This window comes from Phocoena sinus, chromosome 2, assembly GCF_008692025.1.
Source record: "Phocoena sinus isolate mPhoSin1 chromosome 2, mPhoSin1.pri, whole genome shotgun sequence".
NCBI classification, from domain to species: domain Eukaryota; kingdom Metazoa; phylum Chordata; class Mammalia; order Artiodactyla; family Phocoenidae; genus Phocoena; species Phocoena sinus.
In genome coordinates, this window is record NC_045764.1 from 93,461,429 (window position 1) to 93,487,773 (window position 26,345).

The 26,345-nt window shown below is 36.9% G+C and overlaps 1 protein-coding gene across 1 annotated transcript in view; it reads right to left on the bottom strand.

Annotated features, from left to right (window-relative positions):
* Positions 1 to 26,345, bottom strand: part of KNL1 (kinetochore scaffold 1) — a 64,544-nt gene continuing 38,199 nt past the window's right edge. The window contains exons 11-26 of the mRNA XM_032624410.1: positions 25,299 to 25,437; positions 24,835 to 24,902; positions 24,337 to 24,435; positions 17,177 to 17,292; positions 15,166 to 15,256; positions 14,469 to 14,585; positions 13,308 to 13,395; positions 9,598 to 9,675; positions 9,392 to 9,431; positions 7,936 to 8,037; positions 7,382 to 7,482; positions 4,569 to 4,637; positions 3,786 to 3,895; positions 3,232 to 3,350; positions 2,406 to 2,528; positions 1 to 1,698 (exon numbers count right to left, since the gene is read on the bottom strand). Coding sequence (XP_032480301.1) covers positions 1,599 to 1,698; positions 2,406 to 2,528; positions 3,232 to 3,350; positions 3,786 to 3,895; positions 4,569 to 4,637; positions 7,382 to 7,482; positions 7,936 to 8,037; positions 9,392 to 9,431; positions 9,598 to 9,675; positions 13,308 to 13,395; positions 14,469 to 14,585; positions 15,166 to 15,256; positions 17,177 to 17,292; positions 24,337 to 24,435; positions 24,835 to 24,902; positions 25,299 to 25,437 — 1,560 coding nt within the window. The 3' untranslated portion in view covers positions 1 to 1,598. The remainder of the gene's footprint in view (positions 1,699 to 2,405; positions 2,529 to 3,231; positions 3,351 to 3,785; positions 3,896 to 4,568; positions 4,638 to 7,381; positions 7,483 to 7,935; positions 8,038 to 9,391; positions 9,432 to 9,597; positions 9,676 to 13,307; positions 13,396 to 14,468; positions 14,586 to 15,165; positions 15,257 to 17,176; positions 17,293 to 24,336; positions 24,436 to 24,834; positions 24,903 to 25,298; positions 25,438 to 26,345) is intronic.

A 26,345-nucleotide genomic window follows, 5' to 3' on the forward strand; every position in this document is an offset into this window, starting at 1 on the left:
AAAATATTTCATATAATAAGCTTATTTTAATAGCACAAAAACTAATCTGCTTCCAATCAGTAGAGGAAAAACTTCCAAAGAATTTTATAAAAATAAGCAATACTTTGAACAAATACAAAAGCAAATAACTAGGTAAATATTACAATTATGTACTCCAAGCCCAAGAAAGCAGAGACCATCATTACAAGCCAAATCATTCTGGGAACTGGTCATTCCAGGTTACCAAAATGCATAAAACAAAACTATTTTTTAGCTTTACAGAAAAGAAATAACTCCAGTAAGAAAACTAATTTAAGTTTCATGAGAAATAGACCATATTGGTGACTTTAAAAGTTTTTCAAGGAGTTCACAGAAATAGGGAACATCTACATCTTGATTTTTATGGCAAATGAGTTTTATGTTGACTTTTGAAGCTTAAAAGACCAGTTGCTCTTTTGACAAAGTAGCTCCGAAGTAAAAGCCAATCAAAAGGGCAGATAACATCCGTGGGCCCCATAGGTCTTTAAACCCCATCCTAAAGTATAATGCAAAATATTAAGACGAACTAGTTTAAAAATGCAAATATATTTTAGTTTAGGCTTCAATATACGAGAAACAAAAATTATCATGATTAAGATTTGACTAAAGATTGGGTGAAGTTTTTTCATATTTGTCTATCTTACAGATAATACTGATCATTCAATATCAATGACGTGCTTATTTTTATGTATGAGAAACGTATGGCTTCAGAAACCAGTACTTATATTAAGTTCATTACTATTGCCAAAACTTGACAAACCTGTATTTTGGGTGTGATATTGTTTGAAGCTGGTTATTAAATAAAAGGAGACTGAGAATCTTGCTGTAAAGCATCCTTCAGAAAGATAGAAACTGCCCAGGCAGAAGGGTGTCTATACATCTTTCTGTATTTCTATATACATCTCCTTACTACCTCACAAACACAAGAACAATATTAATATATTTACATATATGTATTGGACCAAAGATGAATTAACTTTCCCTACAAAATTATATTTATTAGGAAAATACTAATAGACACTATTTAAAAGAAGGCAAGGCCTTTGAGAAAAGATGGCAACCATTCCAATAGCTGAGTGCTATTGCTTTCTCTTAATAACATCTCTGGAATGGAGCAAAAGGAAGATGAGTGGTTGGTAGATAGACATGACTACCCCAGAAATACCTGGTAGGCAGAAGCCAGCAACTAAAAATCACAGCCCTATATATGGAAAATGGCTAATGTTTTTGTCGGTGGTGACACCTCTTCTTATACTTAAAAGTTACTCCTTAGGGCTTGTACTGAAGCGGAGAGCACAACTTTAGTTAGGAGAAATTTTCCCTAAGTGTTCTACTACTTAAACCTTTGGTAGAAAGGTGAGTAAGTTGACAGCAGGCTATTTGAGGCCTTTCATTACTCCTGACTGCAGAAATTTAAAAACCATACAAATTAACTATAACATCATCAGAAGAAATTTTAGGCTTCTATGACCTAAAGATGATTAAACAGCAATGGAGACTCTGACATAATATTGTTATTTAGTGTACTGTGCTTGATTTGTTACAACTGTAGCCCATGGGTCTACTGGTAGAAATGGCAGTCAGTCCTGAAGCAGATCTTGGTAAATTTGCTTGACTACATTCTTTAGGTAGTTGTCTTCCAGTGGCACTTTAGACAGAATGGCAGCGATTTTATCTAGGCTGTAAAGAACAAAAGGTTACTTAATTTTTCTGGAAACTTGTCTTAATTTCAGTGGAATTCATATTTTTGAGTACAGTTTCTGAGACTGCTAGGAAGCACAAATAGGTATTTCTGGAAATAACTAGATTGTCCAGTTTAAACTGAGATTCCAAAAATAAGGCCTAAGAACCAATTCTGTATATAATTGTGAGGTATCTTGACTTAGTTGCTTTTTCTAGCTATAAATATCTGTTGGTGTTTGCTGATGGATTTGAGGTGGGCATATTCTAAACTCTGTCACTTTACAATCTGTCAGCAGTGTGTCCAAAAAGTCACAAAATATACAGTAGAAATGAAATATTTTTAGGTCTGTTTCCACAGACTAATTGAGAAAAGCACTATGACTGCACCATAAAAGTTGTTCAAATATGATCTGGACTAAGCTTATGCAGGATTTTTATCCTTCTTGATTCCTGTTTAGGTAGGGGTGTTCAAAAAGTGGAGCAAGTATAAAAAAATAGACCAGCTGTCTCCAGCATCCACTGGAGATAGCAATGAAGGTCACTGACTTTAAAAGAACAAATTCTTCAAAATGAAGTCAGATAGAGGTGACATTTGGCTTTCACTATGGTCTATCCATTTTCTGACCACTTTGAGAGATCTTTCAAAAGATATAACAAAGGTAAAAAAGTAGTTGGGGGCCCTTTCCTGCTGGCCTTTTACTCACCCAATGTTTCCAAGGTGATTTTGAATAGAGAAAGGTAATGGGACAGATGGGTAATGGGCTGAGAGAGACAAAGTTATCTCAAACTTTGCAAATGCTGCTGAGCTGCAGAATAAAAGCCTCAATCTGTAAAAGACAAGATCCTCAATTAAAAATACAAAACAAAAATAGAATGAAACACAAATACATTTTGCTTTTATACTGGCATGAGAAACTTTGGTATACATCATTTCTTGTCCTTATCAAACAAACAGAGTAAAACAACTGCAACAAAATATGATTATGGTTGTATTTTCATTAGTCATGAAACTCAATAAAATAAATTATCTTAATAAGTTTTCAACTAATTACTTACTGTTATAGATTGAGTTGTGTCCCCTAAAAATTCATGTGTTGAAGCCCTAATCCCCAGTACATCAGAGTATGTACTGATTTGTAAACAGAGTCATTGCAGATTTAATGGATTAAGATGAGGTCCTCCTGGAGTAGGGTGGGGGCCCCTAATCCAAAATGACTGGTGTCCTAATCAAGAGGGAACATTTGGACACAGACACGCACACAGGAAGAATGTCATGTGAAAATGAAAGGAGCTATTGGGATTATATATTTACAACTAAGGAATGCCAAAAGACTGCCAGCAAATCACCAGAAGTCAGGAGGGAGGCATGGAAAAGATTCTCTTTCACAGCCATCAGAAGGAATTGACCCTGCTGACACCTCAATCTTAGACTTTCAGCCTCCAGAGCTGTGAGACAATAAATTTCTGTTGTTTAAGCCACCCAGTTTGTCGTACTTTGTTATGGCAGCCCTAGGGAACTAACACACTTACTCAGTATTATTCACAGCTATGTTCATTAGGTTATAATTTGGTCCCCATCGCTTTAAAAACTCAATCTCCTCTCCAAGAAGTTTGCAATGGCTCACTACCAGTGAGATTTCTTGAAGCATCTGGGAAAAATAGGGAAAAAAAAAAAAATGAGAGTATGAAAACATTTCAGTGTTTAGTGGCTCTTTTATAAAGAACCCCCCAAAGTTAAACAATTTAATATATTTATCATTTCAGGATACACTATTACATATATAAAATTTCAGTTCTGCTGTTTGGTGCAAGAGTTTTTTTTTTTTTTTGCAGTACTCGGACCTCTCACTGTTGCGGCCTCTGCCGTTGCGGAGCACAGGCTCCGGACGTGCAGGCTGAGCGGCCATGGCTCACAGGCCCAGCCGCTCCGCGGCATAGTGGGATCTTCCTGGACCGGGGCACGAACTCGTGTCCCCTGCATCGGCAGGCGGACTCTCAGCCACTGCGCCACCAGGGAAACCCTCAGTTCTGCTGTTTGGGACAGTTAACATAATTTTCCTTTAAATATTTCAATGGGAATTTACCTTGGGTACCTGATGCTGTGTTGTACATTTCTTCTTCCAGGATTGCTGTTGCTCAATGTACTGGAAAATAAGGTTATGAACTAAAAGGGAGGAAGGAGGAGCTTTATCCTCTGAGGAAGGGGAAAAAAAAAATCAAAAGCAGAGTATTACTTATTATTCATATATTTTATATATATATATATAAATACAAGCTAGAAATATTAACTAAAAATACCTTCAAACTACTAGGTGTCTAATTATCTTCTCCATTTTATTTTCAAACACATAAATCAACATATATAGTGAACATAAGACATTCTTATATAAACTCAAGCCTTTATCACATATAGAATAGAACTTAGTTAAAAGTATAGGCTTAAATGTAACATAACCCTGAGTTTAAATTCTGGCTTTCCTTACTAGCTGAGTGATCCTAAACACAATACTTACTTCTTTTGAGCTATAGTTCCCTAACTGTAAAATGGGGAGTAGTGTTGATGTAGGTAGTACACATGCCTGATACAGAGTAAGTACTCATAATAGTAATTTGTAAATTATGGAAATAGCTATTATTAACCATTGTTCAAGATCTAGTAATAACTTTTTAAAAGAATTTCTTTTAAAACCCACCCAATATTTGGAACAATACCCAAGCAGTTTTAGGTCTAATACACATTTCTAAGAACAAATTATTATTATTGTTGTTGTTTATATTTAATTTAGTATGTAAAAGAGTTCTCAAGGAGTAATATACACTTGTAAATTTCCAACAAAGTCTTGTTGGTTTAAATGTTTTGAACTTACCATCTAACAGAGATTGAAAATTCAGGTCAACAATCTTCCTACAAGCCTTGTCCAGGAAACGGAGACCAACTAGGAAAAACCAACAGAAGGATAGTATTTCTTTTTATTATCTGATTCAAAGCCACATATAACTCAGTACTTTAGAATCCTCCTCTTTCTGGGTAGCAAGGTTTTTTTCATAGGCAGCTGAAGGTTTATCCTTGAATCATATTATTCTCTGTGTATGCAAAGTTTCCCCTGAGAATGCTGAACTATATTAACTGGGCAGGCCATTAAATGACATTTAAGGTGTGGAACATTTCTGTAATTTATCAGGGCCTCCTCCTTTGATCCCTAACTTCTGTGTGAAGATAATATTATTTTCAGGAACCATATAAAGAAAATGACTATGACCTCCCCAGACCTACTATCTTTGTACTAATACAGTGAAAATCATGTATGCTTTCAGCATTATAGTAATGAATTTTAGGTAGCCAGGAGAGCTGATTGCTCTTCCAGACACCAGAGTTATCTCCTGTATCTCAAATTCTGATTCTTTTCACTTTGTTGATTATTTTCTATGTATTAGGCACCATGGATATGACAGTGAGACAAACAGACATGATCAATCTACGCTCTAAAGAAGCTTACAACTCAGGGGGACACACAGATAATTGTACTAATAAACATACTAAGAACTACAAACTATAATAAGCTCAATTAAGAAAACTGCAGGAAGCAATGAGAACACATTCCAGGAGGGCAAGTAGTGGAGGGAATGAGTAAAGGAGAGTCAGGGAAAACTTTCCTGAGAAAGTGATAATTTAGCTGAGCTCTTAAAGACTATTAGTAGACATTTATTTAGTGAAGAGGAGGTGCTATGGTCTGAAATTCATAGGCTGAAATCCTAATGCCCAGTGTGATAGTATTAGGAGATGGGACCTTTGGGAGTTGCTTAGATCAGGAGGGTGGAGCCCTCAGGAATGGGATTAGTGCTCTTACAACAGAGACCCTGGAGAGCTAACTAGGCCTTCAGTCATGTGAGGATACAATGAAAAGTCTGCAACCCGGAAAAGGGCCCTGGCCTGACTCTGCTGGCATCCTTATCTTGGACTTCCAGCCTCCAGAACTGAACTTCCAGCCTCCAGTAGTTGTTTATAAGCTACTCAGTTTATGGTATTTTTAAAATGGCAGCCCAGAAGGACTAAGACAGGGGAAAGAGCTTCTAGGCATAAGAAACATCAGTATGAATGTCCTGAGGTAGGATGGAATATGACTGAGCATGAAAGACCATGATCTTTTAAGGAAATGAAAGAAATCCATTGTGGCCGACGTGCAGAGAACAGTGTAAAATGAGGCAGGAAAAGGAGGAAAAATTCAATTCATGCAGGGCCTTACAGGCTATATTAGTATTTTGATCATTAGTCTAAGAGTAGGAGGTGCATGATAAACTTTTAAACAATCACTATTGCTACAGGAAGGAGAAAGAATTGGAGAGGAAAAGGAAAAGATCCAGAATGACCAGCTATAGTGTTATTGTAATCATTTAGATTAGAGATGACTATTGATAGAAGAGACACAAAAAAGTAGATGAATATTAAATTTAAATCAATAAGTCTTCTTCATGATTTAGATATGCCTGGTGAGGAAGAAAGAGGTATAGGGACTTCCCTGGTGGTGCAGTGGTTAAGAATCTGCCTGCCAATGCAGGGGACAAGGGTTCGAGCCCTGGTCCGGGAAGATCCCACACGCTGCGGAGCAACTAAGCCCATGCGCCACAACTACTGAGCCTGCACTCTAGAGCCCGCAAGCCACAGCTACTGAGCCTGCGTGCCACAACTACTGAAGCCCACGTGCCTAGAGCCCATGCTCTGCAACAAGAGAAGCCACCGCATGCAATAAGAAGCCCGTGCACCACAACGAAGAGCAGCCCCCACTCGCCGCAACTGGAGAGAGCCCGTGTGCAGCAATGAAGACCCAACGCAGCCAAAAATAAATAAATAAAAATAAAGAAAGAGGTATAGAGTGATTCCTAAGTTTTAATTTTGAACTTGAACAGAAGTTGATGGTATTCATTAGAAAAAGAACTTTTTTTGGGGGGGCCGCACCACGCGGCTTGCGGGATCTTAGTTCCTCAACCTGGGATTAAACCCAGGGCCATAGTAGTGAAAGCTCCAAGTCCTAACCACTGGACTGCCAGGGAATTCCCAGGAACTTTTAAGGAGAATTGGGTTTGGAGGCTGGGAGATTATAAAGATCCTAAGTTTCAATTTGGCCATGATCACCCAGGGTTGGCCATGCTGAAGCTATCTGTTTCAAGAGAAAAGACCTAAAGATACTGACAGGAGATTTTAACAAAATAGCTAGGACTCTGTCAAGTTACCATATAGTGATGTCTACCTACTTTGATAAACCTACCAATACACACAGAATTTCCAATTAGCTTTTTAGGTTAACTTATATACAAAAAAACAACCAGTCAAGAATCATCAGCCATTAGAGTAAATTCTCTATCACAAAAGACAGATGGAAAAAAGGAACTCAGAGTAAACAGATATGAATAGCATGTTGATCCATTATTTTGGATGGGCAAAATTTCTATCTAATGTAATTTGACAAAGGGCAACTTTCACTAGCTGAATTTTTATTTTGTTTTTTATTTAATAAAATAAAATTCTATTATCACTAATTAAAGAGATTGCCTCTTTTAATTAAGATTTTCAGCAGTGCTTTTATTATGTCAATAGTTATTATTGTATTAAAATAGAGATATGAATCTTTAAGTTTAGCCGTACATTTATGTGCAGGGGAATTATCTTATTCTTGCTACTCACCTACTGGCTCTCCAAAGGTGACGGTGAGTTCTACTGTGTCATAAAGAAAGGTGAATATAGCTTGATCATCACTCCACTCAATGACATCCCATTCAGACAAGCTGAAGAGAGAATAAACAAGACAAAAAAACCACTTTTTGAGATAAAAGAAGAGAGTTAACTTCTTATACCACCTGAATAGTACCATCAGCAGCTGCTGGAGTTTTCTACTGTCTTGGGAGACAATCATTACTTTAATTCCAATATTGTGAATATACAAACTTATGCTTTTGAAAGAAATAAGAATGGACTCAATCCTGAGTTGTATATCAGAGAAAAACCAAGTCTAGGCAATATAAAATATTAAATATTTAAAAATTATAATTCCATAGCTCTCCCACCTTGTATACTTTCAGCTTAGTGTTGAGTATATTAACTTTTTTTTGAGAATGCATTGTATTATAGATTAAAAACAGTGATACACATTACAAACACATGTCAACTGTACTAGTGGATTTAGACAACCATGAAGGTACAGGATAAAACACAAGTTAATGTCACCTACTTTTCCTTACCTCAAATGATTCAGTAGCTCTTCAGTTCTATTTGTTTGTTTTTGCACAAAGTCTATTTGAGCAAGGGTCTGCTTTTTCTGTACCTCCAGCTCTAAAAGATTTCTGCAAATCAAACCAGGTATTTAGAGAAAGATAAGGCCACTGTTAGAGAATTGAGACTTCATTAAAAGTTTATGACAAAAAGTCATGTGCTAAATGGCTCCCCAGTGAGGTGTATGACATCCATTTTGCATTCTTAGTTTTTTTTTTTTTTAATAAGCATTAAACTAGAAGTTTGGGTCTACTTAGGAAAGACCTAAATCAATGGCGCTCAAATTGGGATCCATGAAGATATTCTTAGGGGTTCACATGTTCTCTAGGATTATTATTAAAATTTACATTTTCATTTTGATGTTAAAAATGTAAGCATAATGTAGACTGTAAGAATGCCCAACATAAAACTGAGACATGACATAATTTCAGTGCCTGCATTTGGTTTTGTTCAGTTTATTAGAGCTAAATAGAACTTATAATTTGTTAGTCATTTTGCTAGCATCAATTTATTTTTAGCCAAATATTGATATTATCACCTGTCAAATTTACATTTTCAATTGGAATTTTTTTGGTTTTGCCATTATTTGTATTTGATTTCTTTTAGTCTTATAGTTAAATAAGATCCAGAGTATAAGAAACACACAGGCTTCCCTGGTGGCGCAGTGGTTGAGAGTCCGCCTGCCAATGCAGGGGACACGGGTTCGTGCCCCGGTCTGGGAGGATCCCACATACCATGGAGCGACTGGGCCCGTGGGCCGTGGCTGCTGAGCCTGCGCATCCGGAGCCCGTGCTCCACAATGGGAGAGGCCACAACAGTGAGAAGAGGCCTGCGTACGGCAAAAAAAAAAAAAAAAAAAAAAAAAAAAAAAAAAAGAAACATATACCTCATTTTATATTTATTTATACTTAAGTGCCATATAAAAGCAGTTTAATGCTAGATTTTCTTTAATAGGATCCTGATATTTGTTTTGTTTTGTTTTGTTTTGTTGCAGTACGCGGGCCTCTCACTGTTGTGGCCTCTCCCCTTGCGGAGCACAGGCTCTGGACGCGCAGGCTCAGCGGCCATGGCTCACGGGCCCAGCCACTCCGTGGCAATGTGGGATCCTCCTGGACCGGGTCACGAACCCGTGTCCCCTGCATCGGCAGGCGGACTCTCAACCACTGCGCCACCAGGGAAGCCCAGGATCCTGATATTTTACAAGCTTTAGAACTACTGCCTTGGATTAATGCTCTGTAAACAATAAATGCTTAGAAAATACTATTGACTAAGATGGCCTCCAAGGTCAAGTTCAAAGTACAGTAGAAGCTCTGACTCAGCCTTAGTCAATACTCATGCCCTCAATCTTGTCAGTTTCTGGAGGTAGGAAGTCACTTAGCCATGTGAAGTTTAGCATATTTTCTAACACTCAAACAGAAGACTAACCTTTGAAGCTTTTCTTCTTCAGTTTTCAGCTGTTCCAGTTCTTTGAAAAGAAAAATAAATCTATCAGAATGTACACATTAAAATATTGGTACAAAAATCATCTGTTTTATTGAAAAGTCTATCTCACTAATCTTACCTAAATAAATAAATAAACTCAGAACAGGGGATTTTTCCCCCCCATTTATCTCCTTAATTAATTCAGTTACCTTTCTCTGCAGACTTCATTTCAGAATCCCACTCTTCCACAGGATTGTCTTTCTGTTCATCCTCCAAATACTTAGTTTCTAAAGTAGACAACATGCGTTAGAATAACTCAGTCAAAAATAAACAACCAGAAATGAAAAGAATAGATGGTCCCCAAATGAAGTGTTAAGAATATTTCACATTCATCTTTCTCCACCTTTCCTTGCCAAAAAAGCACTGAGCTATAATAATAATTTCATACGAAGACTTGCTTCTAGTGGCAGACAAGTGAACTTTGAGCCATATGGCAATGATCTCCAATAGCAGCTTCTTAGGGGACACTCTGAGATGGAAACTGTTTATATATAATTTGCATATATTAAAGTTATTGTTAGGAAACCCCATGGACTAAGCAGGAACAGATACACATATACAGATGCACATACACAAATTTACATTTTTAAATTTAATTTGTTTCTGAAACCTTGGACGCATCCTTAAAAGCCTTCTCTCTCCCCACATCCAAACCCAAGTTTAGATTTTTACCTCAAAAATATTTTCTGAATCCACTTTTATCCTTTGCCACCACCAGCTTCCCTTAATATAAGCTATTGTCCTTTCTTAACCACATCAGTCCAATAACTACACTTAACTTCTTATAATTACTCTTGATCTATTCAAATCCAGTATCTACACTGCAGCCAGTGCTTAACACCCTTCAAATGGCTATTCACTGTTCTTAGAAAAACTCAAAACTCCTTAAGAGGCCCTCCTTGGCCTGGCCCCTAAAAGTGACATCTCCACTTTCATCTCAGACTGTGTTCCCTTTTGCTCTTTCTATTCTAGCCACATTGGCCTTATTTCAGACCCTTGTACTTGGTATATTCTTTCCCATAGAAGGGCTTCTACCTGTGCTATTCATATTGAATAGTCGGCTCTCCCCTCCCTTCTCACTTTAACTCCTACTTATTCTTCAGATCTTGACTTAAATGACACTTCCTCAGAGGGAAGCCTCTCCTGACCTGACTAGGTCAGATTTCTGTTTCAGGAACTTATAGCACCATGGAACCACTCTTCCATAGCAGTTACCATAAAACTATTTAATTCTTATAATCTTTTCTCAGTATTGTAATAGCAACTTGTCAAATCCAAGCATATTTGAATGTGATCTCCCATGATTTGCAATTGAAATAGTATTGTGGTTCTGTATATTATGTTAAAAAATTAAAGCATGGAAACCTTTCTTTGTGTATAAATGTTTGAATTAAAAGAAGGTAATCGGGGACCTCCCCAGTGGTCCAGTGGTTAAGAATCTGCCTTCCAACGCAGAGGACATGGGTTTGATCCCTGGTCAGGGAACTAAGATCCCACATGCCGCGGGGCAACTAAGCTTGCACGCCACAACTAGAGAGAAGCTCACATGCTGCAACGAAAGACCCTGCATGCTGCAACGAAGATCCTGTGTGCTGCAACTAAGACCCGACACAGCCAAATAAATAAATAAATATTAAACAAAAGAAAGTAATTGAAGTATTGATAAATGAAAAAAAAATGCTCCACGAGGGCATAAAGTTTTGTTTTTAATCACCATAGTACTCTTAGCACCGAGCACTATACAAGGCACATAACAGGTACTCAGTAATTTGCTCAAGGAATAATGAAGAAAGAAATAGGGAGCCATCCAGTGGTACCTAGAAAGAGTGTGGTTGTTGGTATTTTTAAAGATAAGAGAGAGGTGAACATATCCAGTGTAAGAGGCAGAGAGGTTGAATATACAATAGATAAGAGAAAATCAGTGCTATAAGATTCCTGAGAAGACAAGAGGCGCTGCAATTCAAAGTTTAGGTGGAAACACTGATCTTAGGGAAAAGGAAGGATGAAAGAATTGATATAGATATATAAAAGTTTGGTTTGTTTGGTAGCAGAAAGTTTAGAAGTTCTGACCCTAATGGCTTCTATTTATTTTCATGAAGTAAAAAAGCAAGATAATGAACAAAGGGGTGGTACAGTTTAAGATTATGAAATTCATATACTTATCAATTCAATGTAGAAAACATGTACTAGGCACTTATTCTGTACAAAGCATAGTGCTAAGAACTTTGAAGGACATGAAGAAAAATAAAAGCTGATCTTTGCCCCTATGGAGCTTCCAATTTACTTAGGAAAATAAACTATAAAAAGTAACCATAATTACAAGTAGATATGATAGGTAATATAAGAGGTACTAACAAAGTAGCCATGGTAGCTCAAGGAAGATAGAGAACATGTCCTTTGGTAAAAATAGAGGGAGAATACATTAGGCAAAGACAAAGTGGCAGCACTGCACAGAAATGACAAAATTTGGTTGGAATTTAGGATGTGTAAGGGAATAATAGTAAAATCATATAAGAAAGGAATATCTGAAAATGATTGTAGAGATTGTTAAATGTCAAGCTCAGGAGTCTGGATTTTATTTTGTAATAAATGGAAAGGCAGAAAAGTTTTCAGAGAAGTAACATAATGAAAACTGTCTTTCATAATCATTAATCTGGCAGCAATGTGCAGGTTGGACAGGAAAGAGACAGAATGAAATTAAGAGTGTAATAGAATAAAATTAAGAGTGTAGAAAGATTAGTTAGAAGACTGGAAATAGCACGTCAGAATTACTGACAGCCTTAATGTGAATGGGAAAGAACACAGGGGATACTGAAGAAGCAGATATGACAGGACTTAAGAGAGACTACAAGACAATAAAATTTCGAGCCTTTTACAATTTATAAGAATGGTGATGCCGTTAAGAGATGAGAAAGAAAACTTGTTTATAGAGATAAGAAGTTTTCAGATTTTATTTTGGAAAAGGAAGACAATAAATTCCATTTTTTCACATAATGTTTAAGGTGCTTAAGGACACTTTTGCTGAGAGGTTCAGCAAGAAGCTGGAAACATTAAGTCTGGAACTCAAGAGAAAGAGGCTAAAGATGCCCTCACCCAAAATGATTATAAGCCACTTAAAGGCAAAAATCTGTGTATATCTTTTTTCTGATGCTAAGCACAGTATCTGGCATGTAGCAGGTGCTCAACAAATGCTTGATGAATTTCACTGAATTTGGGAATTATTCATATAACATAATTGTTAAGGCAGATGAAAGCATTAGGGGAAAGAATATAGAAATGAGCAGATGATAAAATCTAAATGCTTACACAAGGGGTTAGAGAAGGGACAACAGAGGAGCTAAAAGGAACAGCTAGGAGAAAAGAATACGGTCAGGGTAGTGCAGTATCATAGAGTTCAGGGAGAAGAAAGTTTCAGGAAGAAAAGAATAATCAGCAGTGTCAAATGATGAAAGACATCTAGATGGCTAAGGACTGAGAGCTACCAAATTTGATGATGATGGGAAATTTTGTGATCTTCGAGAAAGTAGTTTCAAGATAATACTAACAAGTCGGGATCATGAGAGATCCAACTGAAAGGACAGATAATTTTCAAACAGAGGTAAGTTCATTTATTAAAACAACAACAACAACACAATATCACGGTCTAGGTTATGAAGAGCTTCCCAAAGAGACTTATTATCTTGGGCATTTCTTGTTGACTGCATTATGAATGACAGTAAAGGAGCTTTAATTTGCTCTAATTTAATGGCTCAAGCTGCTAATACAAGCCTTCAGCATAGTGCTACCAGCAATGTGTACTGTAGGGAAGCATTTAGATACAATTAAATTTTCTTTTGGAAAAGTATTCAAGATACTTTACCTATTTCCACCTCAGTGAGACAGTTATCAATCTTCTGAAGTATGTTGTCCATCTCATCTATCCTTTTCTGAAGCTTCTCCCTCTCGTTCTAAACACACAATATCATAGACTGTCAAGTTAAAACTCCAAACAAAACATTATAACATTATAAGTGGTTCAAACTGCTGTGTCTAATTCATGAACAGGCAAATCTTAAAACAAAGATCAAAACTTCAAGTCTGGTCTTAAAAGAATTTTTTAAAGCATACATAACAGATTAATATAAGTTCATATTTTGTACTTTATTTTAGCATTTCCATGTAATATAAGATGTTAATATATATTACTTAAAAAGAGTTCATGAAAAATGTTCTATGGTCAAATAAATTTGGGAAACACTGGTCAAATAGAATTATAGCACTTCTTTCTTTTTAGACTAAAAAAAATATATATATATGTATATTTCTGACCTTAGACTTTAATATGCTAGTTATTATACTTCTCCAAAACGGGGACACTGCATGTAACATTTCCCAGACATTTTCAATGGAAAGTTTTTTTATGCAAGACCTTTCTTAAAGGATGATCATTTTGGGAAATGCTACTTTAAACACATGCACACACAAACACAGCTGAGTATGGACTATGAGGAAGATCATACTACAGCACAGTCCTTAGCAATGGAAGATCAGAATCCTGTATTGTTTTATTTCAGTATGTATAATGAATAACAAATTTGAGATGACACATAGGCACATATTAGTAAATGTATTCTAGAATTACTCAAGATGCCAGGATTTACTACTTTCAATAAATTGAACCCCACCTCTTACGAACAATTTTAAGTTTTTGCCCAGTTCTCATTCACATGTCTCCTAAGGAACATGCTTCATATTCCATAACCACTATAAAGTAATTTTTTTTTTTTTTTTTCTGCAGTACGCGGGCCTCTCACTGTTGTGGCCTCTCCTGTTGCGGAGCACAGGCTCCGGACGCGCAGGCTCAGCGGCCATGGCTCACGGGCCCAGCTGCTCCGCAGCATGTGGGATCTTCCCGGACCGGGGCACGAACCCGCATCCCCTGCATCGGCAGGCGGACTCTCAACCACTGCGCCACCAGGGAAGCCCCAACTATAAAGTAATTTTAATAGATTTTTCTAAGCTCTTAACTGTCTCAAATTACCTGAGCCGACTGTACCAGCTTGCTGTACAGGGACACTTTTCCTTGGTGAGTGAAGACTTTAGTCATCTTGGTAAAACGCGATTTTATTTTGTTCAGGTAAATTCCAAAGGCCTTCAGCTGTAAGGGAAAGTCAAAGATTACACTGCACTCAAACAAATGAGTTAGAGAAGGCAAATGGTCTGGGAAGGCTGGTTCAGCTGGTACCTGCTAAGCTTTGCCCATCCTAGACTCTGATTCCTAAGGCTTCTCATTTGCAGATTTAATACCATTTAATAGTTTAAGTCCAAAGATTTCAATTTTGATTCCTACTTTTAATTCACTTATATTACAAATTAGAAAATGACTGGCTCTTAGTTAATAAAATTCTTTAATTAGGGCAAATATAAAATGAGTTGCTTATTATTTAATCAATTAAAGTAAATCTCTTCCCCTAATCTTAATCTAAGTGAAAAGCAAACAAGGAGGGAACTCAATAAATTTCAAATATATTTCATATATTAAATTGATCACTTAAGGTTTGAAAAGATTATATATTAATAATCATTCATGTGTAATAAAATCTTGTTTATATATTATATCTGAGAAGTAAATTTTAAAGAACTCATCACTAATTATCAAGTAACAGTTACTAATTTCACAATAAACATTTCTCAAAATGTCTATACTGATTCCCATTCAGAAAATGAGAAAAAAGTACCTCCTCATCAGAGTAGTGTCTCACTATTTCCCATAGGTTCCTATTTACATCAGTGAACAGTTTATCTTGGTTCAGTGCAGAAAGCTTTAATCTAAAATATAGAAAAGTTAATTAGCACGGAGTTCAGAAGTCAGCTAGAATGAATCAGCTCAGATCTACAGGCATACTTAATTTTTCCTAGTTCTTTTCTACATAAAGAGGGGAATTCACTCAGGAACAGCGGCCAGCCTGATTATTTCAACACTTGGAGAACAGTTCAAAAATGTTATGATTCAAAAAAACTTCCCTCCCAAATAAATAGAATTCTCATCTCAATGCATCAACTTGTTCCAAAATAAAAATACATCGCTTATAGAGAATCCTTAAGCTTGTGAATGCATTATTGTTGTGAAGTTGTAGCTATTATTTTTTTTTTGTAATAAATTTATTTATTTATTTATTTTTGGCTGTGTTGGGTCTTCGTTGCTGTGCGCGGGCTTTCTCTAGTTGTGGTGAGCGGGGGCTACTCTTCATTGCGGTGCGCAGGCTTCTTATTGTCATGGCTTCTCTTGTTGCAGAGCACGGGCTCTAGGCGCACAGGCTTCAGTAGTTGTGGCACGTGGGCTTCCACAGTTGTGCCGCACAGGCTTAGTTGCTCCGCGGCATGTGGGATCTTCCCGGGCCTGGGCTCGAACCCATGTCCTTTGCATTGGCAGGCAGATTCTTAACCACTGCGACACCAGGGAAGCCCTGTAGCTATTATTTTAAGTAAAGGTTTCCAATTCACTTTGGTCTTATCTCACCTTTATAGAATACCATTAATAAAAGTAGCAAAGTTATATATTAGTTTCTTGTTAATAAGTAGAAGAAATACATTTTTATCAGAATTAGAAGATAATATATACAGGCACATAGGTGCAAAATCAAACAGTAGAGCACATCTAAACAGACTTTTCATTGTATACAAGATCTACCTATTTCATTCAAAACAAAACATTCTCAGACAAATCCTGAGACACCCAACTCTTTTAAACAACATTAAGTTAAGAAACTTGTCTTGTTCAGTGATGAACCCCAGGACTTAGTACAGTGCCTGGCACATAGTAGGTGCTCGATACATATTTCTTGAATGAACAAGCCAGAAATCAGGCAAATCTGCAGTACTATAATTTAACAGCATCTTAAACTTCTAGTTTTAAAACTACATAATTCCCTTTAATTATTTTTATTTATTGAGGTAACTGGTTTATAACATTATATAAATTTTATGTGTAAATTATATTTTGACATCTATGTACACTACAGTGTGCTCACCACCAAAAGTTTTAAAACTACACGATTCTTAAAAGATTATTTCATTTCTTTTCTATTTGTTAGATTGGTTCAAATTTAGTTTGACAGTTCTAGATAAGTATGATATAAACATTGTCTTGAGTCGCAAGTCTTGATTTACCTGCGAAAATCTAGATATACCTAATTTGTAAATTAGTCTGCAGCATCTACTTATACCAAACCACTGACAATAGTCTGAGTAAAACCTTGTTCTTTTATAAATGCAAATCAAGGGCAAATGTGATAGAATTATAAACCCAAAGTCAATCTTGATTTTAGGCACTATATATAAATCTCTAAAGGGTATTATCTTCTTTTAAAGATGTTCTTTTGCAATTTATGATATCATAATCTAATAATGATTGCTTATTAAGGACCTACTCTTTGCTAAGAATGGCACGCAACCTTTCTATATACACTATTTCTACTGCTCATTTCTACCTACTAAGTAGGTATTATTATCCTCAATTGATGGATGTGGAAATGAAGGTTAAATGACTTACCTAAGGTTACACAGCTACTGTTGTAGCCAGGATTGAACTTCCATCTGTCTGACTACAAAGCTGAAACTCTTTCCCATATCACACTGCCAATTAATGCTATCAACTTTTCCTATGCCGGTGTTATTCTAATCAAAACCTTGCCACACAGATTATTTACCCATCCAACAAAACACACAAAAAAATGCAAACTTTCATACTCTTCAATCTTCTGGCGAAGAGCTTCACAATCTTCTTTATAAATCTGTATCTTGGGTCGGTAAACATATTGACTTAACATCAGGTCTTCTGGAGTAGGTGATGTGTTTATAGTAAACTGGAAAAAAAAAAAATCAGTCCCTCAAAACTGGTATTTTGAGAACCAAACCATGTTCAAGAACGGTTTCAAGTCTCAGAGTGCCTATTTTAAAAAGTTCTACAAAGAAAAATTTGAAAACTCTGTTAAATTCATATACCTAGTAAGCTACTACTTGGAATCTGAAATAAAGTCTCTAATCTCAAAGTCAATTTCTCACAGATGTTTAGAGGAACTGTGGATGTTCCACTCATAGGATTGAAAGTGATTTGAAAATACTATGCATTATTTGTCAACTATACCTCAATAAAATTGAGGAGAAAGGAAAATGGCTATGCATTGTTTTAAAAACTATCAATACCTGAAAATTCAAACTTACCAAAAACTTCTCCCTTAAAAGAAAGAAAGAAGATGCCAGTTTCCAAGATCATGCTTTTCTATTTTTATTCTCTAACCCTGTTCCTTACTTGTATCCCAGGTTGAACTCAAACTTTTCTGATATACATAAAATAAAGCAGTAAAAATTTAGTTATTTTAAAAATGTCTTAAGTGTCTTTTGGACATTTTTTAAACATCTTACAGCTCTAATCCAATGACTTTCTGATGTCCTTAATGCAGTATTGGAAAAACCAAGTTGGCTCATTACATTTAAAAACCAAACCAAACAAAACGCCACAACTGTACATTATTTATAGGCAGTGTGGCACGGAATAAGTCATTTTACCACTCTAAGCTTTGGTTTCCTCACCTATAAAATGGGCACAATATTGACAATATTGACCAACCTCTTAAGATTAAAGTAAAAGTCTTTTAAAAAGGTACCAAAGCGGGACTTCCCTGGTGGTCCAGTGGTTAAGAATCCACCTTCCAATGCAGGGGACGTGGGTTCGAGCCCTGGTCCGGGAAGATCCCACATGCCATGGAGCAACTAAGCCCATGTGCCACAACTACTGTGCCTGTGCTCTAGAGCCCTCGAGCCACAACTACCGAGAGCTCACATGCCACAACTACTGAAGCCTGTGCGCCTAGAGCCCGTGCTCCGCAACAAGCCACTGCAATGAGAAGCCCGCGCACCGCAACGAAGAGTAGCCCCTGCTTGCCACAACTAGAGAAAGCCCGCATGCAGCAACGAAGACCCAACACATCCAAAACTAAAAATAAATAAATATTAAAAAAAAAAAAGGTACCAAAGCTCAGGGCCTGCTGAAGTAATCTAACAAATGTTAGTTTCCTCTCATTCTCCCCTTTCAGTTGACAAATTAAAAGGAAATAACGAATGAGATTTTAATCTCATTTCTCTATCTGTAACAAGCTTTCTAACAGATATGCTCAGAAAGTGTAAAAATGTGCTAAAAGCAATTATAACTGATGTTGACTCTCTTTCTTAAAAAATATTTTTAAGGCTAAATTTATAAAGAAAAATCAAAGCTCTATACTTCTTCTCAAAGAAATCAGGCCTCCTTGGGAAAATGGCTGACTGCCTTTCATATAGGAGCCAAATACTTGATAAAGGAATATTTCTTTTTATAGAAGTATTTAGACAATAAATGAAAAAAAAGAAGAAAATTAGGATATCACTACTTTACAAACTCCTAATGAGTTACTAGATCTAGATAATCTAGTAATAATGGTTGATCATTAAATAATGGTTGATCATCACATCATCACCAGATACTATCTCCTGATGAAAGTACAACTATAAAGTAAACTTGAAAAAAAAAACCTTCATCTGAAAAGGCCTCTGCCAATTTACAGAAAATACAAAGGACAGAGGAATACGTTAAAATGAAAGTTTGGGTATACACAATGGACAAAATCCATACTTAGCAGAGTATGGAAAAATCTGGCTTCCTCATAAAAAGAGGGGGTTAGGGGAGAGAGGAAGAGAGAGAAAGAGAAGCGGGGGGAAGGGAGGGTTATGGAAGGGGACCTTATACTTTAAAAGATAATTGAGAGAGAGATATCAAGTGTTTATAATGTTTGGACCTCACCTGGGTTACAACTTAACAAACTGGAAAATAATGCAGACAATCAGGGAAATATAAATACTGACTTAATAATTTTAAGATATGATTATGGTATTTGGATATTTTAAAAATAAGAGTTCCCATCTTTTTAGGGATACATACTGAAATACAGATAAATTGATGATGCCTGGGATTTGCTTGAAAATAACAGGGGTGGGGAGGTAGGAAAATGTAGAGAATAAAGAGTTGATAATTTTTGAAGTTTGGTGATGGATACATGGGGAGTTCATTAAACTATTATCTATTTTTGTATATGTTTGAAAATTCCTATAATAGTAAAGTTTTTTTTTAAAAAAGAGTAGGTTTCCTCTTGAAGCTTCATAACCACAAAGTGAAACATGGGACCACATTCTCAGAGATTCACCAGGAATGCCAAGTGCCAATGGATATTAGGCTCAGGCACTATGGGTACATACTGGATGCAACTGTCCATGCTGTATGCAATACATGGGTAATTTGCTGTACGTTGAGTCCAGGACTATATGCACAGGTCACCCTCCTCACTTGACTTATTTTGATTAAGTGCCCAATTTATGCACAATCAGCTCTTGGGTATTTCAGGCCTGGCAGGGGTACTTGCAGTAGTTCCTCAACCGCACTGAAAGGGCGTAAGTTATAGTGTTTTTGCCTCCCGCTCCGCCTTCTCCTTTACTCGCCCGCGGCGGTGGCCGCCGGCTCCGCCCCCGCCGGGCCCCGCGGCAGGCCCCAACTCCTCAGGCCCCTCCCACCACGGCGCGCGCCGGAGTGGGTGCTCCCCGCCGGCCCGGCCGGCCAGGCGGCCAGAAGTGGCCTGAGCCACTCCTTGGGCATGCAGGAGGTCTTGGGGCACTACCATAGCACCTTTTTTTTTTCTTTCAGTTTTATTGAGATATAATTGACATATAGCACTGAATAAGTTTAAGCTTTACAGCTAATGATATGACTTACATATATCATGAAATGATTATCACAAGTTTAATAAACATCCATCATCTCAAAAAAACAAACAAAAATATCCATCGTCTCATACAGATACAAAATTAAAGAAATAGAAAAAATTTTTCCTTGTGATGAGAACACAGGATTTGCTCTCTTAACAACTTTCATAGATAACATACAGCAGTGTTAATTATATTTATCATGCTGTACCTTACATCCCTAGCACTTATTTATCTTATAATTGGACGTTTGTACCTTTTGGCTGCCTTGATCCTATTTCCCCACCTCTCACTGCCTGCCTCTAGTAAACACAAATTTGATCTCATTTTTAATAAGTTTGTTTGTTTTTGAAATAAAACTGACCTACAACACTGTTATTAGTTCTTGTTACACAATATAGTGATTTGATATTTCTACATAGTACCTTTTGCTGGTGCTGCCGGCTGAGCTCCTACAACTGCACACACACATATGGATGCTGTACACCTGTCTATGAGGGCTGCCACACATCTCCCCACCTGCCTCAAAAATGTTCTCCCCAGTTCTACCCTAAAGGAGACTCATAGTCATCTAAGTCCTGGAACAGATGCCCATAGCTGTGAACCTCATTTTCCACAGCCCATACATACTCCATTTCTTTGGCCTTCCTCTACTTTGGGATTTTTAAGTTTCTTCCCTGATACAGCTTGAACTCTCTTACCATCTTTTTTAAAAAATTTATTTTATTGAAGTATAGTTGATTTCTCTTACTATCTTGATGGGTTTGTTCCCAGATTTATTTCCCTAACACTGCCCCTCCTGACCTCTGTAAGGCCTGAGAGGAAAGGGGAGCATTCATACCCTCAAAGATTAGCTTCCTACATACCCTCTCCCTCTTCCACCCTGCCAGCATCCTCTCTGTTCCTACCCTTCCCCTCTGCTTTCTCTGGTCCCCTGGTACTCTTTCTGCTTTTCCTAAGACTCTGGCTGTATACCTAGGCACCTTTCTACTCCCCATCTTCAGCTGAGGCAAGGAGATTCTACTAGGAAGGGGCACTATGGTGATAAGAATAATGAGGTTGGCAACCCAAAAGATGCATGAGTATCTTCCCAGTTTCCATCTTTGATTTACTTTTCATGTTAGATATACAATCCTCCTATAATTGATTTCTTTCTAAACAACTTTATTGAGATTTAATTTGCACACCATATAATTCACCCACTTAAGTATACAATTTTTTTAAAAATATATTCACAGGGTTGTACAACATCAAGCCCCAGCTAATTTTACAGCATTTTCATTCCCCTAAAAGAAACCCTGTACCCATTAGCTGTCATTCCCCATTCTCCTCCACCCCATCCCAGCTTCAAGTAACTCATAATCAGTTCACTTTTTGGCTATTATGAATAATGCTCATGTACAAGTTTTTGTTTAGATGTATGTATTCAAGTCTCCTAGGTAAATACCTAGAAGTGGAATTACTGGATCATATAATAGTTCTATGTTTAACTTTTTGAGGAAATACCCAACTGTTTTCCAAAGTGGCTACATCATTTTACACGCCTATCAGCAATGTAAGAAAATTCCAATTTCTCCACATCCTTGCCAATACTTATTATTTTGTCTTTTTGACTACAGCCAACCTAGTGGGTGTGAAGTAGTAACTCATTTTAATTTGTATTTCTTTAATCACAATTTTGTTTATTGACCATTTGCATAGCTTCTTGGCTTTTTTTTTTTTTTGGCCACACCACGGGGCATGTGGGATCTTAGTTCCCCAGCCAGGGATCGGATATGCCCCTGCATTGGAAGTGTGAAGTCCTGACCACTGGACTGCCAGGGAAGTCCCAGACGATTTTTTAATTTGGTTGTCTTTTTGAGTTTCAAGAGTTCTTTATATACTCTGGACACAAGTCTCTTATGAGATGTATGATTTGCAAATGTTTTCTCCCGTTCTGTGGCCTCTCCCATTGCGGAGCACAGGCTCTGGACACGCAGGCTCAGCGGCCATGGCTCACGGGCCCAGCCACTCTGCGGCATGTGGGATCTTCCCGGACCGGGGCATGAACCCATGTCTCCTGCATCGGCAGGCGGACTCTCAACCACTGCGCCACCAGGGAAGCCCTCCCTTTCTTGATGGTATTATTTGTAGCACACAAGTTTTAAATTTTGATGAGCTCCAAATTTTAATTTTGTCACTTGTACTTTTGGTGTTGTATACAACTGATTTTTTTTTTTTTTTTTTTTTTTTTTTTTTTTTTTTGCGGTACGCGGGCCTCTCACTGCTGTGGCCTCTCCCGTTGCCGAGCACAGGCTCCGGACGCGCAGGCCCAGCGGCCATGGCTCACGGGCCCAGCCGCTCCGCGGCATGTGGGATCCTCCCAGACCAGGGCACGAACCCGTGTCCCCTGCATTGGCAGGCAGACTCTCAACCACTGCACCACCAGGGAAGCCCTATACAACTGATTTTTATGTATAGGGTGAAGTTTGAATCAAGGTTCATTTTTTTCCTATGGATATCCAACTGATGCAACACCATTTATAGAAAAGGCCACTGTTCTGCAGGGGCATCTTTGTCATAAACCAAATATTCATGTATGTGTGGATCTATTCTTTAAAAGTTAGAACTCATCTGGTCCTAGTGACAATTTTAATGGTAAATTGTTAAAAAAAAATTTCAATGGTAGTTAATTAGAGTTTTCCAGTTCCTGGATTAATTTTGGTAATTTATGTTTTTCTGAAAAACCATCTAGGTCTTAAAATTTGTCATCACAGTTGGTGGATTAAAAAAAAATTCTTTTAATCTCTCCTTTAATCTGTAGACATGTCTTCTTTCTCAACCATATATATTTTAGCTTTCTCCTTTTTCTTAATTAGGCTCTTTAAGAGTTTTCTTATTTTATTGTCTTTTCAAAGTACCAGTTTTTAGATCTGTTATATTTTCTACTTATTTTTTTTCTATTTCAATAACTTTACTATTTACCTGCATTAAATCTGTCTTCCTGCCTTTTTATGGATGTTATTTTATTGTTCATTTTCCAATTTCTTAAAGTGAGTGTTAAAAAATCCTTTATTTTTAGAGTCTTTTCTATAACAATGATATCTCAGGCTTTTAATTCCCTGGTAAGTATAATTTCTGCTGTATATCACGTATATTTGGCATTAAATGTTCTCCTTACATTGCTTTCTAAATAGTTTTGATTTCTTCTTTGATATGAGTTAATTAGAAATGTGTTTCTTAATTTCCAAGAAGCTATTTGTCCTTTTATTAGTTCTAATTTTACTGGATTAAGATCAGATGATGTCCATGAAATCTCCATTTTTTTTTCCATTTTCTTTGTGGCCAAGGGCATAATTAACTTTTGTAAATGTTCGACAGACTTAAGTGAAAAAAATATTATGTAATTTTGTATGTAAGTGATATGTTTGTCTATTAATCTTTTAAACTCAGTTTGTTGACTGTATTATTTAAGTATTCTATGAGAGGCCTGCGTATACCGCAAAACAAACAAACAAACAAACAAAAAAACTTCTGCTGGGGACTTCCCCGGTGGTGCAGTGGTTAAGAATCCGCCTGCCAATGCAGGGCACACGGGTTCGATCCCTGGTCTGGGAAGATCCCACATACCAGAGAGCAACTAAGCCTGTGTGCCACAACTACTGAAGCCTGCGCACCTGGAGCCTGTGCTCTGCAACAAGAGAAGCCACCACAATGAGAAGCCCGCACACTGCAAAGAAGAGTAACCCCCACTTGCCGCAACTAGAAAAGGCCTGTGCGTAGCAGTGACGACCCAATGCAGACAAAAAAACAAAAAAAACAAAACAAAAAAAAACCTGAAAAAACAAACTTCTGCTGTACTTTGGTTTTTTAAAAACCGTATGTTCAGGAAAAAGTATAAAAAACAAAATAGATGGCAAGAAATGAAAAAAAATTTTTCACATTTTCAAAATTCATGATTTTTTAAAAAATCAATTTTTATGCTAACCCCAAATGTACCTTCTACAGGAAAACCTTCTATAGGAAAATTTGCTTCCTTAGATTTTTTTGTTTTTTAATAAATGCTTGCTTTGATGCGGTTTAGTAAACAAGTACAATATATTTTAACTGAGATAACTATTTTACCAAGAAACTGAACTTACTTTGGTTGGGAGATTGCTCTGTCGAGGTTTTTGTATCAGAATGTGGACCTGAAGAAGTATAAAGAACTCCTTTATTGTTATTCTCCCATCTTTGAGTTTCTGAGGAAAAAAAAAAAGTTTGCATGACCATTCAAGGTGAGTCATTTTGGCTATAACTACCACCTTTGTTTCTAAATGGCTTAAAGTGCTTTGCATATATTTGTGGAAACACTATCCAGATATTTGTAAGCTATACATAAGCAGATTTTATCTAATATTATTTCTTAAGTTTATTCAGTAACAGTAAAATTGGGAAAAAACCCAACAAAACGTAGGTCTTCCAATTGTGATTCTACTCCACATAATTAATTGCCATGTTGGATCCTTAACAAAAAAAAAGAAAAAAAAGAAAACTAGTCTCCTGTATATTTGAAACATTTCATAATTAAAAAAAATTAAACAAGAGAAAACAAAATAAGGAAATTAGTTGCATTAGAAATGAGAACTACTTTAACATACCTCCTTCAAGCTCTCTTCACAAACGGTATCTCTGAGGAACTGTGATTCTATTTGACTACTGGGGTGTGCTACAAGTAAAGCAAATTCAAGTGATGAATAAGTCAAAATTAAATTGTAAACTTAATTTTAGTTATTGTTCAGGTTTATGTGTGGTTCAAGCTCTTGAAGCTATCCGCTAGGATTTTTCTGGGAAGACAGTCATTTGTAAGGCAAAGTGTATTACAGTTTTAAGGCTCCATATATGTTTCTCTACTAATTATAAGCCTCTTAAGAAAATCACTTTCATAATATACACTTCTCAATTTATTAAAATAACTAACAATTAAAAATAAACTAAGTATGACTTTACTTATCAACTACCAAAAAGCTTATACAACTTTCAAATATCTCCTGAACTGAAATACATTTATTATTAGTCAAGTAAGCAGATGACTTCTATTATTTAGCCTTCATGAAGGTCTTACTGCTGAAGTCCAGAGAGGTCCCATCAGCCTTGACTGAATCCAGAGAACTGCTGCAACTAGATGGGGTCCTGCTCAGGCTTTTTATCAACACACTGTTAGCATTTTTATCTATAGCTCCTTCAGCACGGTGATCAAAAATCTGAAATGATCAGTAAAGAAACATCATAAGAATAATGTTATGATAGTGTATACTTATAATGACTAAATGTTCAATGTTGAGAAATACTTATATAAAATTTATCTATAATCATATAAAATACCTTAATAAAGAATTAGAATAAGGCTTTTAGAATTCTAAGTAATTTTATTTAAAAATATATAGAAATAACTTTGTGCATTATACTATATAAGCAAATGTTTCCCAGAGGTATTTAGGTTACAGCCATATCATATGAGCTACCAAACGTTGACCTATCCAATTTTTCAACTACTAGTCACCACGGTCAGGGCTACCACACTGCAGAAAACCAGAAGAGAATACCAGCTGTACACAATGGCTCTGTCTGGAGTACAGAGAAGGCATTTATTTCCAGGCTTTAGTACTTCCTTCCCTAGGTGACCAAGACTCCTTTGATTGAAGTCAAATAAGCCATATGGTCCTGCTTTTACCATTTTAACCATTTAACTTTACAGCCTTAAATGCCATTTTCATCTACCTACTTGCTTATATTTTTTAAAAAATTAATTTATTTTACTTATTGATTTTTGGCTGAGTTGGGTCTTCATTGCTGTGCGCGGGCTTTCTCTAGTTGCGGTGAGTGGGGGCTACTCTTTGTTGTGGTGCACAGGCTTCCCACTGCAGTGGCTTCTCTTGTTGCGGAGCACGGGCTCTAGGAATGCGGGCTTCAGTAGTTGCAGCATGCAGGCTCACTAGTTGTGGCACACGGGCTTAGCTGCTCCGCGGCATGTGGGATCTTCCTGGACCAGGGATTGAACCCGCGTCCCCTGCATTGGCAGGCGGATTCTCAACCACTGCGCCACCAGGGAAGCCCTACTTATGTTTTTAAGGGCAATATATTCCTTGTCTAAGTGCTAGGATGTGACCTC